The following is a 14,867-nucleotide window of genomic DNA, read 5'->3' on the forward strand; positions in this document are numbered from 1 at the left end:
TCACTTTGCAGGGCGCTTAGCCGGGCGCTGGGCAGGCTGCACCAGGCCAGCGGGAAGGTGCCCGGTGGGTGAAGAAGACAGCTGCAAAGTGCCTCTTGCCACGCTCCTCCGGACGCCGTGTCCCGCCGGAGTCCCAGCGCCGGCGATCCCTGCCGGCACCGAACCGCGATGCCCTGCCCGCACGGGTACCGCTGCCCTGCAGCCCTGCCCGCGGGACGCTTTGGGCGAGGGTGGCCCATCCCATCCCGTCCCCGCCACCCCGCATCATCTCTTACCCTTGATAAAGATTCAAGTTTGACCAAGTCCTGTTGATTTAATCATTTTTTAATAAAGCCATCGTTACTGAGTACACCAAGATTGCCAGTTAAGCTCTCTATATGTCGCTGGAGGTAACAGCGCTGTGATCGACAGCGGAACGGAAAAAAAAATTAAACCAAACCAAAAAAACAAACCCCAACCGAAACGAGGTAGGTTAAAACCAGCAACACAGACCTTGTTATGCGACACCCCAACACCACAGGCGGCCATGCTTGCAGCTACTGAGAAAGAAAACCCCAGATACGCACCGAAAACTGAAATCAACTGAGCAGAGTTTATAAGGACACGATTCAACCTGAACTAAACACACACACACGGTTCGACACAGATGTTGTCTTTCACTGTTATGTTGGGTAATTCCTAGGGAGCGGAGGGGGCGGAAAACGAGTAGAGATTCAGACCCTCGGCCGAAGAAACCACACATATATATATTTTTTTAAGCTCTTTACAAGCCCAATCCAGCAACGCAGGGGACGGGCAGCTCGTTTCATGGTCCCCGTCCCCGCGCCAGCTGCCTCCGCACGCCAGCGCCCGGCTCCGGGCTCAGGGGGGACGAGTGCCCACAGCTCGCGCCGGCTTCGGCATCGGGGTCCGGCGCCCGCGGCATCCCGGGAGCCGTCTGCGGCCGCGCATCCCGCCTCGGGGCGAGCGCGGGGCTCCTCCGACCGCTCCGCCGTCCTCTCCTCCTCCGATCCCCCGTCCCGGTGCCCGTGGCCAAGCCCCGGGGCAGGCAGGCACCTCCGGAGCAACAACAAATGGCACCTCTGGCCCTATCAAGACACGCCATTATGTGAAGATCCATATAGAAATATGGATTGACAGACTTGACAAAAATGGTAGCTGATTTTTATTAGTCTAAGGCTAGTAGTTTAGCCATTTAAAATCCATTTCCCAAAAGAGGGGAAAAAAACCTATTATTTTTTCTCTTCTTTAAAAATCCATTAAGCCGTTGCTGCCAAAAGCAACATGTAAATGTTGGTGAAGGCAAAAGATTTCTAAAATTACCCAGCTATACGGTTATGGCCTTCATCACAAAGATAAAAGGTACATTTATTGTGCTGTCTCTCACCAGATTTAATTGGTAACTTTACAACATACTATATATTTGATGCTAGCAGGCAGACAGAATTAAAAACAGACTTTTTGACACTGTTTCTTTCCCCGTTCTTACAAAGTAGGGGACAAAAAAAAAAAGTAAAATTAAAAACAAAACAAAACAAACGAACAAAAAAAACCAAAAAGAAAACTCATAACCCACTATAACACAGCGTAATCAGGAGACCTCGGGGGGTCCAAGCGCGAAAGTCCATCCCTGCCCACAGCCCCCGCCCCGGGGCTGGCGGCGCTGGGGGAGCCGTGTTCCTCGGCGCCCTCCGCATTTGCCTCTACAGTGTTAGTCCATGTGTTTAATGTCCTTTAAATTAGAAATAATGCCATGGCGGTGAGTGCCAAGTGCTCCTCTGTTACCAGTTCATCATGGAGTTTCTGTTGAGGGTCATGAAAAACACTTGGCTGCTTCCTCCGGATCTCACCGATGCAAAAAATACCTGTTCGGAAGCAAAAAAACCCCTTATTAATAATCTTTATTATCATAAGAAAAAGTCTGTTAACTGTCTCAGTGAGCGAGGAAAGCAGGAGCTGCCCCACACCCTGGGGCTTCCTCTGCCCAAACCTCCCTCCCCGCTCCTCTTCTCCACTCGACCGCAGACGTTTTATGCAGACCCACTGCCTGGTTCTCGGTTTTCCACGGAGCTCAGGGGCCAGAGCTAACCCACGCAGGACTCGGATCAAATCGAACCACTTATTAGTAAACACGGTAATAAAACCTCCCTTGCTATCACTACCAAAGAGAGCAAGGTTTGAAATGCCTTAAAAATACCAAGTTTATCAGATTTTACTGCCACGGCACCATTTATTATGCAATATTAATAAGAATGCTGTCAGTGGTTTGGATCTTGCTAAAGGTTAACCATTTGGGTCAATATCCTGCACAGGAGTTTGAAATGGTTTTCTTCGGAAAAGTTAGTCCTGGTATTTCAGCTGTTTCTGAAAATAAAGCTCTGGAAAACTACTTTCCTTCAATATGCTCAAAGCACAGAAACATATCAGGACTCTCTATGAAGAATACACCTTTTGGTGCTTCCATCAGGATCCACCAGCATTTGACCCCAACGGAAGTCTTAAAAAATAAGTAAGTTATAATTTGCAAGTATTTCAGGGGACATTCTGAAGCCTCTGTCCTTTTTAAGACCAAAAATTATTCAATCTTCACACAACTTTGATCGTTAACCATTTCTGCAGAAAGAGAAACATCCGTATTTAGTATTTCAAAGCCACCAGCGATCAGCTGGTTCCTGTATTTTAGAAAGATTGAGGTAGGGGTTTTTTCCAGTTTTCTTAGAAAAGGAGAGAAAATCAATAGGAGCAAACCAGAAGAACAACCCTTTAAAAAAACAGTATAAAACCTGCAGAGTCAAGCACCCAAAAGTTAGAAAAAAGCAAACTAGGGGTATTTGGGCAACTTAAGTTCAGCTTCTTGGGCAGCTTCCCATGGTATACTCCCAATTGCAAGGTTAGGATACATTTTTTCTGCAGAGCTCCAGCCTAACTCCACGCAACAGGTAGGGCCATGCTCAACTGTTCAATAAACTGATCGTGGCCTCAAACCTTATTTATTGCACGTTATTAACCCTGCTCTGGGGACAGAGCAATCAGTTTCTTCACATTTCGTGATGGTGCTTGTTACGAAAGAACTCCCTGCTGCGTGGTCCTGATTTATCTCGGTGAAACCTTGTGAGATGAGGAAATACCAACAGCAGAAACAGACCTTGGCATTCAACCATCTTCCATGCAAATACTCCTTTTCCTCCAGCAATTTCTCCTTCCCTCATTCTCTGCACCCCTTGCCCATCAGCAACACCCACGGCAGGGGTCATCTACACGACAGCCGCGTTCCCCATGCAACTCTGGTGCCCCTCCAGAGCAGTATTTATCAATGCTGTCCACAGAAAAAGATGGGGCTCCACAGAGAAAATAGTTTTAAGATCACAAAATTAAAAATGCATCAAAATGTTTTTGCACCAGAGCTCAAATCAGGGTCACTTACACATCCTTAGTGCTGCCATTTCTCAGCTTTTGCAGAGTTTACTTGGCAACCTCAATAGTTAATGTTCAGATGCAAGACTTGGGAGAAAGTCAAGCCAAGTCAACTCAGATCTCAGATCCTGCAGATCTTTCCACCACAAGCTGAGGTCTGCATCCACTGGAGAGAATTAATTGGGAGTGGGTTTATTTAATAAGCACTGCTTATTAAACAGGACCTTCAGATTAATTATTAACCTCAAGATAAACCAGACTTAAAGTCTAAAAGTAGCTGGCTGTAGCTTAAAGCATGGATACAAGCTTTGAAGTGGACTCACCTTATCATTTCTTTCACATAGAAACTTTAACCTTTGAGCTCGCTTGTGCATAAATACTCCATCCAAATGTCCCGTCTCCACTGACCGGATTTCAATAGCTTTCTCTCCCCAGCCCATTATTTGATTGGAATGAATGTAGGCTGTCAAAAGGAAGCGTTTGGTAGGTGTTACAACATGTGTGGAGCTAAATATTACGCAACAGGCAGAAAAGCCCTCATCAGCTGTTATTCAAAGCTCACGTAGGTCAATGGCAGAGCTCTGACTGCAGGAGGCACAGGTGGCCAGCTGTGTGCCCGCAGGGATAACAGCCTCTACACAGCACTTTTCATCCAGAAATTGCTGAGTAATTTAAAGAGAAGAAGTATCACACCTTCCGATTTCTGTGGGTGAGGAGCTGGGCAGTGGCTTGCCTCCGTGGGTCGTGGAGCTGAGCAACAGCAGAGCCTGAAGAGCAACCCAAGTGCTCTCAGCTCCGCACTCAGCCCTTCTTCCACTCAACACAGTATCCCACCAGTGCAACAGCTTATATTATCTTATACTTATCTTATACTTAAGATGAACCAGAGTTCAAATCTTCAAGAAGTCACTTGCTCTTATCGCAGAGGACCAAACTGGAGAAATTTAGCAATTGCATCTCTTATCTGGCTGAGAGAAATCTCCTTTGATAAACAAAAGCCCAAATGACTCCATCTCAGCATCCCTGACTCCTCATCTTACTTGTCATTTGTATTTTATGCAGGTGAAGAGGAAGGGTTGACCTACCCACGGAAGTAGGCATTTCTCCCCACTGGAGCACCACATCTTTAGTTATCCGTCCATAGGTGTTCACGTATACACCTTCATCCTCATAGCACACAAGCATCTCCATCCCGTCTGTTTTAGGCAGGATGACAATGGCGTGAGGAGTAATATTGCCCTGAATCTGCAGTTAAAATAAACCCTAAAAGTCAGAATTACATTGAATGGAGGAAGGGGTAGGGGGAAGGGAGCAGAGCCTTAGAAAAACAACCCCCCAGACCAATCTGAGAACAAAACCTCCCTCGATTCAACAAACAGGCACTGGCTTTCAGAGATAAGCTTGAAGGGGAATAAACTGTCATGTTTACCCTACTATCAAAGCTGTCTGATACATCAAGGATAAACAGGTTCAGCAATTATAGAGAGATCACAACATATACGCCCCCGAGACTGATGGCTGACACTTGGCTGTAACACAAGTAAGTGACTGCTGACTGATGAATCCACCTCCTATTCAAATTAAGGCAAATAAACTCAGAATTTTACAGGTAGCCCTAGGAAGGAAATATTCCCATTTTTTTAAGCCATCCATCTCTAGCTCCAAGGACAGCTACAGTGACTTTCCACCCATGCCTGCCCTTCCATAGCTAGACAACAAAACCATCCCAAACTGCCCCAGTATTTCTGCCTATGCTTCTTGCCAGCTCTCGCAGAGGAGGCTCTGCTGCTCAGATCAGATTCAGCAGTTCCTGGATTTGATTAGTGACCCAGTTTCTCCTAGACCAGTTTCTCGTGCTGCTTGGGCCAACAGCTCGGATGGAGCTTAAATGAGCCAGCAAGAGAATCCGCACCTACAGTATTTTTTGTAGCACTGGTTCTCTCTTGAAATAGCTGATGGACCTGAGAGAGGTCCTGTGGCGAGTCCCTGCTCTCAGGGGGTTTGGGAGTTTTGAGCAGCAGGCTTACTGAGATTTGGGCTACCCTAATCCTGCAACCCTCGCCTGGGCAAACTGCTCTGCCTCAGCAGGAACAAGCGTTGGTGATCACATCTGGGACACCGTGCAAGGGGACAGTGCGCTGGGCATCCAGCTCTCGGTGGGTCTACGTTGTCCAACAACCAAGAACCAGGTTTCACGGTATCTTGCCCTACGGAGAGCCCCATTACCGCTCCAGGGAGCGTATGGACAGATTCTCCTTTCTGTGGGACCCTTAAACCTGACCGCTCAGGCACGAGGACAGAAATAGCCTGTGCGAATAATGACCATGAAGTATGCGATACCTCCGAGTCCTCTTTAAGCGAGTATCAATGAAAACGGCACCGGAGACTGTCATACCCATGGCAAGATGTCACCTGACTGGTCACCATTTCTGAGCCACCAAGGGCCCGTCCAAACCTTGCTAGTGACCTGCGTTAGTCATGCAGCACCACTCCCCCCTGTACTCACGTGAGATGGTATGTAGATATCGTAAGAGTTCCCAGAATCTACATCAATCACATGGAAACCAGTGTGTGATCCAAAGATAACCTTGAGCCTCTGACCCTCTTCTACAGTGAGATCCACGAGCAACGGCTTGTGCTGGAGATCTGCAAAAGACTTTTATAATCCCTTCAGTGAGTATCACAGAAACCCAACAAATGCCCGTAGCAGCAGCCTGATACGGTTTTGAAATCGTATTTGTTTGACTGCGTTTCCTACTAAACATGTGGTTATTTATATTCCTGTCTCCCTGTTCCTACGTCAGATGCCTCGGAGGGTATTACCCGCTTGCTCCAGCCATCCCAGCAGATAAGCGCTCACCCTTGCCAAGCACAGCCCTCTTCCCCCAGGAGCCCAAGGCCGGCCTGAGGATTTGGTCTCTAAAGGAAGGCGACAGCTCAATTTTATACGAGCGTGCGTACAGCCAGTGCGCGGGGACCCCCCGATGCCGGTGCTGCTCAGGGTAACAAGATCAAAGTCTGCAGAGAGCTGCGACCACCCACCTCCCCTCTTGGCAGGGATGACCGCTCTGGTTTGGGCAGCTGAAATGAGTCGGATTAGCAAAGACCTACTTATCCCTGCTCAATCTAACCTGCTGGATGCAGGCTGGGACCAGCTCCCTGGCAGGGACCGATCCAGGACAGGGTACCTCTCCGTGGCTGAGGTCCTCAGCAGGAGGGTGAAACACCCCCAGGGAGAAAAACGGGCTCCTGGCTCTCTGTGCAAGGACCACTCTGACTCCCGACAGGGAAAACCAGTGGGTGGTATTTCCCACCGTCCCAACAAATCCCTGCCTACAAGGCAAGGAAAGGATGCTCAGCCCCCCCAGACTGGAGGAGCAGCACCAGGAGCACTAACCAGCATCCTCGCCAGAGCCGGCGGAGGCTGGATCCCAGGCTCTTTTAATGCTGCTGAGCTCTCCATGTCACGGAGCCCATTTATTCTGGCTTTTGTTCAGAAAAAGCAAATGTGACCTAATACTGAATAAGCCCATTTGTGCTGGAAGGATGCAAAATGCGATTACTCAGCATGAATGTCTCCAGAAGGCATTGCCCCTTGTGACTTGTCTCTGCACAGAGCTGAGGATGAAAAGTGCTTTAAAGCGCTAAGTACAAAATACCCGTTGGCAGGTTATAGAGGAGACAGGTCTCACTGAAGGAAACTGAGGTAGATGAAAAGAGAGAGAAAAAGAGAAAGAGAAAGAGTGGGTCATTCTCCTGGACTTTCTGTCTTGAAACAGAATCCACATTGCAGAAGGGAGAGGACCTTGCAAAATAAGAATGGAAAATAATGCCAACCTGTTTTCATACGATATGTGAAAAATTAGTCGGAAGTTAAAAAAAAAAAAACCAACAAACAAAACCCAAAACCCCAAACACCCCCAGCCCCCCCCAACCCCAACTCAATTTTACTCATGGACATTTGGTCAGCTTTCTGCAAATTTCCCAAGTAAAGCCTGCCAGCATAAGCTAATATTAACGCTTAATTGCTAGCCATAAGCAGAGTGTATCCCATCTCTGCAGCCAAAATGTATCCCATCTCCCATGCCTGCCAGGCATCCCGAGGAGCGCAGCTACGTAAGGAAGACGCTTTTCTGCTCTGCATAGTACAGAAATCTCAGGTATTTACAATCACAGAGTGTATTTTGCTTAAAAGATAAACATACCTTAAATGCCATAAACTTGTGATATGGTTTAGGAGCCCAAGCGTAGATCTCTACAGCATTCTTTAAGGCAATCACCAAGAACTTGATTCTTTCATATTTCACTAAAATAAAAATAAAACCCATTTTAAAAACATTTACTTTCGTTCCAACAAGACTGAACAACTCATCTCCAGGAACAGTTTCTCAGGCTATCTGTTGGTTCTCATTTGGTGACGTGTCCACCTAATACATACAGAGAAATATGAAATTTCTTTGTGGCTGCGGTCTACCCATACCTTTAAGAGAAACTGGCAGGTCAGATCCAAGACTAGAGAACAAAAATGCATCCATCCAGACATTTTTTTCTGGAGAGGCCACTCACCGACTTTGTAGTGGATGCATCCCTCCAGGTCCCCGACCGTGATCCAGCCCTGCTTCTTCTCCACTTCAGGGTCGTTGTGTAAAATCCTGTTTCTCAGCCAGGAGAGATAGTACACGCGCAGCTTGTTCTTCTTTCCTGTTGGCAAAGGAAACTTCCCTGTCAGAGCAGTGCACGTGTGCACTGGAAGTGCTAAGATTTCAGTGCTAATTTTCACTCACAAGATGGTAACATTAAAGTTCGTTTCACAATGAAGTTGAAAATAGTAATTCAGTTGTTGTGGATTTTTTTTTAATGGGGAAAAAAGGTATGGAAAGCAGAGCCCAGACCTCTGCCTCCCAGGCTGCAGGCGGATGCCGGAAGAGCCAGGCTCTCGCTCACCGCAGGCTGGAAATGTTCTTCTTCCTATAAATCAGTGTTCACGGAGGGACAGTCGGGCACAGCGGGGCTGTGACCCCATCTCTCTTACCACTCCACTACCTGGTTTCTTTCCCTCTCTTCTCCTTTACAACATTAATTCCGCCCTGGAGCTGAGACACGAGCTTCTCGGTCTGCGACAGGCACCACCGTGTGCTGAGAAGCCTGGTGCTGGGCTCTGCAACGCTGAGGATTTCTGCATGCCTCTTGGATGGCTGCGATCTGGCTATAAACCTCCCCGCTGCTGCAAAGGCCCCGCTACAGGGACAGGACACAGCTCGCACTGAGGCTGGTGGGAGAGCACCCAAACCATAAACCAGGGGCTCTGCCTGCTTGTGGGCTTCCACAAGTCCCCAGGGCTTGTCCCCAGGGCTTGTCCCCAGCGCCGTCTCAGGGGCTGGTGCTCCCTGGGGAGCGCTACCCCCCCCAGTCATCTTCCACCCCTTCTTCCTACAGCTGTATCCCCAAAACCACAGGGGAGCTGCAGAGCAAGGTAGATGACGAAGCAGCATTTTTTAAGAGCCTTATCTGAATGGAGGGAGTAGGAATTTGCCGGCGAATGCAGAGTGAGCCCAAGGGGGTTTTGAACAACACAAAAGTAAAGAGAAGGATGATATCAAGCCATTTTCCTAACGAGCATTTCTCTTGCTGTCCTCCGTGAGCTTTGCAGGGCAGGCATCAGCAGGAGAAGGCTGTGCCCCCGCTCCGCCACCCGTGTGCTCCACGGCTGCTCTGCAGGGAGGATGCTGGGTGGTCTCCTGGGAGACTGGACTACAGAGTTTTTGCTTTTTTGCCAGGAGTCACCCCATGAGCCTGATTTGAGAGCTCCGGAGCTCCTGGCTGAACCCGGGGACAGTGACAAGCCCGTGGCCCTCACGATGCCTTGGCTAGAGCCAAACAGACCCAAAAGCAGAGCTCACTGCCCCCTCAAGCCATGACTACCCACCTTGCTGGGGTATCTGCCTGTATTATGCACCTTCCCTTCCCTGCTAAAGGAGGATGGAGCATTGCAGATGAAGCGGAGCCAGCATGCGATGGGAGCAAATTACTCTCAGAGGCATTCTTGCAGATCTAATGCCTTTGATTCTGGAAAAAACCACCTCCAACCTCCCCTGGGAGCTTCCCTCTGACAGCGGCGGGCAGGCTTTGTCTAAGCTGGAACCGCTCAAGAATACGGCCAAGAAGGTTAACAACGGGGTGAGAGCACGAGAGGCGTACCTGATATTGTCACGAGGACGTTAAGACCCTCGAGTACGTCCATCTGTTGAAATCGCCGTCTGTTGATCAGGTTGTAGACCTTCCCTTGTCCGCTTCGATCCAGCAGCATCAGGCCATTTTCTGTGCCCACCAGCAGATTCACACCTGATGAGGAGAGGGCAATGGGCACCGGGAGCCATGGTTGCTCCCAAGGATGACAACACCCCGAGCTCGTCTCTGCTACCACCGAGAGAGTGCCCGATCCCAGCTAAGGCTGTGATCTTCCCATGAACATGAAGAGTCACTCCTACAGCGCAGAGACTCGGGGCCATTAGCCTTGCCCGGGATGGAGACGGGGACAACCAGGGGCTTGGTTCTGCGATGACACGTTCCCGTTTCATCGCCAGCCACACGCTCTGGAGAGCTTTGCTGAGGGCGCGGTGTGCTAAGGGGCTTACCCCATAAAGCAGCACAGAGTATCTCCGAGTTGAAGCGTTTCTTGTATTTCCGGATCTCCGGGGTGTCACTGTGGGGACGGATGTTGGTGGGGTTGACGTTCACCACCGAGATCTTCCGGGCTTCGTTCAGCTTGGCCTGCTCCTGTCTGAGCAGCTCGCTGGTGAACAGGGCTTGCAAGGAAACACAACAAAACAGCGAGGTGTGATGGATTAATTGTATGTACCTCTCCTCTCAGGTTTTTTTGGAATAGGAAGACAATACTTGGTTTATTTTCTGATGTCATCACTATGTTATGAGCTATTAGTTTGAAGAGGGATCATCAGGATCTTCTCATGGGTTGGAACCACCACCAAACTCGTCAGCAGGTGATGTCCCCAGACCTCCAGCCCTGCCTACCGAGCTGACCAGCACTATTCGCTGCCCACCTGCCCACATCCAGCCATTTTCAATGACTTCTGAGCAATTGCCAGCTTTTGGAATGATTACCACCTCCCAGTTCCGCCAGGAACATTTCTCCTGGCTGCCCAGGCAGACGGGTGGGTGGATTTTTGCTGTTCCCTGTTTTCTCCTGGACCTTTCTGGTGGCATTTCACTGGTGGGGGAGAAGAAGTTGGATGGAAACTGCAGAGAACAAGGATGCAGACACGAGCAATGTCTGGACAAGAGTAAGTGAAACGTAGAAGAGGTTCAGTGGGGTCATTCAGGCTCCACGACCTGGTTTCCACGAGGCCCTCCCCTCTCAAACTGGCCCCACCGCCTCCTACCAGTAGCAGATGACTCTTCATCCTCATCTTCATCTTCATCAGTAGGTGAGGTCTGATACACTCTGGTGTCCACAAAGGGGGTGAAAGAGGCTTTGGTGCTACTTCCCATACCATACTGGAAAACAAACAGCGAAGAGAGAGCTCAGAGCACTGAAATAACAATAATTTTGTGTACGTGTGTATATATAAGACTTTGTAATTAGCAGACCCAGTGCCTGACCCTGTGGTGCCCTTTTCAAGCCCCCTGTGAACATTTGCTCCTCCTCCCCCATAACTAATCAGGAAAAACATTAGATTGGATTTGTGAATGTCCATGAGCAACAGAAAACGAGAGGAGCGGGGCCTGGCTCTGCTCTCTTCTTGCAGGCAGAAGCACAGCACAGCCATGAGACCTGTTAGCGGAGAAGCCGCAGGGCCAGAGGCAAAAGTCAACGCAGGTAAAAACCAACTTGTCTGCATGTAACACCTGCCTTAAAAGCCTGCTCTGGGATGTCAGGCAGGCGAGAGTTTGCCTTTCCCGCTCTCCCACCTTGCAGCCAAGGCTGGCAGGACAGCGCTGGGAGCAGCGCTGGTTGGCATGGGGCAGCTGACGTGGACCAGCGACCACCAGAGTAATTCAGAGCTGGAAAAGGTGGGACTGTTGCTTTCCTTGTGCCAAAGCCAAACGCTAACTAGCACAGTCTGAGCAAAGATTTTATTTCAACGGGTCATGGAAATCTGTTTTAGGACGTGTAAATCATGGGCAGGAGAGCTCATACAGCCGTAATGCCGCTTTTGCTGCCTGTTATCTAGGGGTTTGCTGGGCTAAGCCCAAAACATTGATGCCCCTGGGAAAGTAGGAAAAGTCAGCTCTTCAGCAAAATGCCTATTTTTCATTCTGCTGGGCTGTTATCGCTATCACACCTATCACTGAGGCAGGACCTAGCAATGCCCCTCAGTACGCCTGGCTGCTCCGGTTTTGGGAGGATCTGAAATGCTGGAGATGGGGAAGGCTTGGGGTGGGCTATGCGATGCTTTAGGGAGAGCTTTTGAACAGGGGGTGTTTGAAAATGCCTCAGATACTCAGGCTCATCAGAAGATGGCATCCCCCAAATCGCTCCATCCCCCCAAAGTCTGGTCTTCAGCACACCTCACTGGGACATCATGTACAGGTCGCCTGCAATTTCAATAAAGTGTTCTAAATTGTCCACAGCATTTCAGGTGGGACTGAAGAAAGGGCCATTTCCAAGCTAACAAAACTTAACCTGAAGGTATCGCAGGGAATGTCAGAGCCAATAGCTTGCCAAAGGAATTTGGAGAGGAACAAACTGCAACATCGCGTTGCTTTCTTTTTAAAGCCATTGCTTTGTTGGGACAGAAAACGGGGCTGAGACCTTCTCCCAGGCAAAAGAAAATCCTTGCCTTGAGAATCAAAGTGACGTGGTTTTTCCCCCTTCGTTGAGCAGCTTATTTTTCCTGCTCCAGCATTTCCCCAGGATATGCTTTATGTATGACCTCCGTTAAGAGCTGTAACAGCAGCAAAACCCAAGTCCTGCTTGCAGCAACAGTGCTGCTCACATTTTTCTTCCTTGGGACATTTTCCTTCCCTGAAATACATCTTCCTCAGCCTTCACATCACCGAGTCACCAGAGTCCAGGCTGCTCCCTGTGCCCAACGCTGCTGCCGCGGCCCCTTGATGGACAACTGCCATAGGGACAAGCCCGTGCCGTGGGGAACACGTGCCATGGGGAACACCACCGCCCCGGCACATCCGTAGCGAAACTGGGCTGGGCTCGTGCCTGTCCTCCGGCGGGTGACAAAAAGGTTCAGCAGCAAAAACTTTCCAAGCGTTTTGGGGCTGGCATCCATGGATGAGCCGGCATCCATGCCCTGTGCCTGCCAAAGCCACGCCGCACATCCCGCTTCCCTCCCGCCTCTACGTCCCTGACAGCCCGCCTGTTTCCATAGAAATGGGATGGATTTTCAAAAAGTACATGGTAAGCGAGACCCATGGAAGGAGTTAACAGCCTGCAGCAGGGAAGGCTGCAGGAACAGATATCACATTTACATACACAGTATGCCATGATATTTGTGTGCGCATGCAAGATAAACTCGCTACTTTGTGCTTCTTTCATATCCAAGAAACGTATTTTTTTCCTGCACTGGATGTCTTTTCTGTAAAGCACCAACAATTCAAGGAGGGGAAAAATTCAGTATTTACGGGGATGCTTTCCAGCTGAGAGCCAGGTGCTTTCCAACAAATGCATTACGAAGAAACCCCTCATTCCAATGCACCAAGCATTTCTTTTCTTTGCTCAGATTCAGCTGTTCTCCTAAGAAGCCGGCACTGTAATAACTTCCAAGTCCCTTATTTAAATATTAAGACCTCATCTTCCTCCAGGTCCTGTTCAACTGCCTATAAACCTCCGTGGTGGCCTACGGAGACAGCATCAAGCTGCAGGATGAGGTTGTGCTTGCTCCCTTCTTTTTGCTCACAGCACCATGAGTCACCTGGAAGCCTGTGAACTAAATCCCCAAGTTTCCACTTACACCCACTCCCAGCTCAGTCAGCCCTAAAAATGCAGTTTTAGAAATGGAAAAGATTTTCTTGGTTGGTGTTCTATAAATGAATATATTTAAACCCAATCCTTGCGTACTGTCTGCCTGCGTTTAAGCAGCCCCAGGATGACCGTGGAAGGTGTTAATTTCAGGATCAACTCTCTCATCACCGCTTTTAAAGGCAACGAGGAAACGGATAAAACCTTGAGGTCAAGTCACGCACCATCTGTTCTTACGTTTTATCAATGCCCAATTCCAAGCAATTTCTATTTTTATACTGCTAGTAAAAGTAAACCGTAAAATAAGTACATCATTTCCATGAAAGAGAATATGATAACAGAACCTTTGATGTCTAACCAACAAAATGAAAAGAAAAAATTAAACAAAATAGCTTATTTAGCACCAAATGGGTTGATTTTTCACGGGAAAAGAGAACCGTGCCTGGTTCCCACTGCTGGTGATGGCAAGCAAGAAACACCAATTCCCTTGTCTTATGTGTCACATCTTGTACTTTCTAGGACTTTTTACACCTTATACAATGTTCATGTTCAATCATGTCCCTGTAGAACAGCTACCAGGGAGAAATACTTTGCCATGACTGGAAACACACAATTTTAAAGGTGTGCAGATTTTTGCTAGTCTGAAGAACTATCCAGAATTGTGTTGACTTTGGTTTTTGCTAACCTTTTGAGTCACGTTAAGTATCAGAGATCGCACAGGTGGAAGCTGTTGGAGTTAATGGATCTCTGGTTCTCATAAATTTCTCGTATTTCCAAGTGCAAAAAAAAAAAAAAAAAAACAACTGGGGACTTTCACATGAGTTGGCAGCATTCAAGCCATCGCCACCAAAACTCCAGCTGGTGGGCTTGAGAGAAGACCTAATATAAATTTCTACCATCAGCCATAGCAATAACCCATCAGATTCCCTTCTATTTCCACTACACTCACCCACATGGTCCAGAAACAGAGAGAGAAGAGCCAAGAAAGCCAGGGAGGAAAGCAGGAAAGCCCTTTTATGGGGCAGAGATGTTAATACTTGTTTAAAGCGATGCAAAGGAGAAAGAGGAGCCCCCCACCACCTACTTCAGGCACCGAGTCCATGTCCTGCGCATGCGTGGAGACTCGCCCCAGGGCCTCGGTCGGCGTGCCCGCAGGCGAGTGGCTTTGCTGCACCAGGTCAGGTAGATTGATGTGACCTGCAAAGCCATTGCTGGCTGCGTGGCCAGAACGCTTTTTTTCACCAGAGGTCTGCAGAGACACAAGGCATGAGGAAGAAAGAGAAGGGGGGGAAAAAAAGAGGAAAAAGAAGAGAAAAAAACCCAAACAAAACAAAGTCGTTGGCAGTCCCCCAGTTCCCAGAGCAAGCGCAGGAGAAGGACCCTCTCTGTTTCCATCCCCATGCAATCTGGCAAGCAGCAAACCAACCCCCCACCCCAGGAGAAATAAAGACAGGATTAATCACAAAGTCAATACAGAGTCATTAGCCACGTTACAGCGAGAGAAGCCTGATCACCG

The 14,867-nt window shown here is 48.7% G+C and overlaps 1 protein-coding gene across 5 annotated transcripts in view; it reads right to left on the reverse strand.

Annotated features, from left to right (window-relative positions):
- Positions 1 to 308: 308 nt before the first annotated feature.
- The window catches only part of TNIK (TRAF2 and NCK interacting kinase), a 167,102-nt gene continuing 152,543 nt past the window's right edge, over positions 309 to 14,867 (reverse strand). For 3 of the 5 annotated variants that reach the window (XM_075506873.1, XM_075506875.1, XM_075506872.1), the window contains 10 exons: positions 14,436 to 14,600; positions 10,815 to 10,929; positions 10,050 to 10,220; positions 9,613 to 9,756; positions 7,981 to 8,115; positions 7,620 to 7,720; positions 5,921 to 6,070; positions 4,500 to 4,659; positions 3,738 to 3,877; positions 309 to 1,865 (listed from right to left, as the gene is read on the reverse strand). In XM_075506873.1, the coding sequence (XP_075362988.1) occupies positions 1,782 to 1,865; positions 3,738 to 3,877; positions 4,500 to 4,659; positions 5,921 to 6,070; positions 7,620 to 7,720; positions 7,981 to 8,115; positions 9,613 to 9,756; positions 10,050 to 10,220; positions 10,815 to 10,929; positions 14,436 to 14,600 (1,365 nt within the window). In that variant the 3' untranslated portion in view covers positions 309 to 1,781. The remainder of the gene's footprint in view (positions 1,866 to 3,737; positions 3,878 to 4,499; positions 4,660 to 5,920; positions 6,071 to 7,619; positions 7,721 to 7,980; positions 8,116 to 9,612; positions 9,757 to 10,049; positions 10,221 to 10,814; positions 10,930 to 14,435; positions 14,601 to 14,867) is intronic. The other 2 variants (XR_012776405.1, XM_075506874.1) reach the window with 2 other exon arrangements.

This window comes from Mycteria americana, chromosome 7 (genome assembly GCF_035582795.1).
Source record: "Mycteria americana isolate JAX WOST 10 ecotype Jacksonville Zoo and Gardens chromosome 7, USCA_MyAme_1.0, whole genome shotgun sequence".
NCBI lineage: Eukaryota > Metazoa > Chordata > Aves > Ciconiiformes > Ciconiidae > Mycteria > Mycteria americana.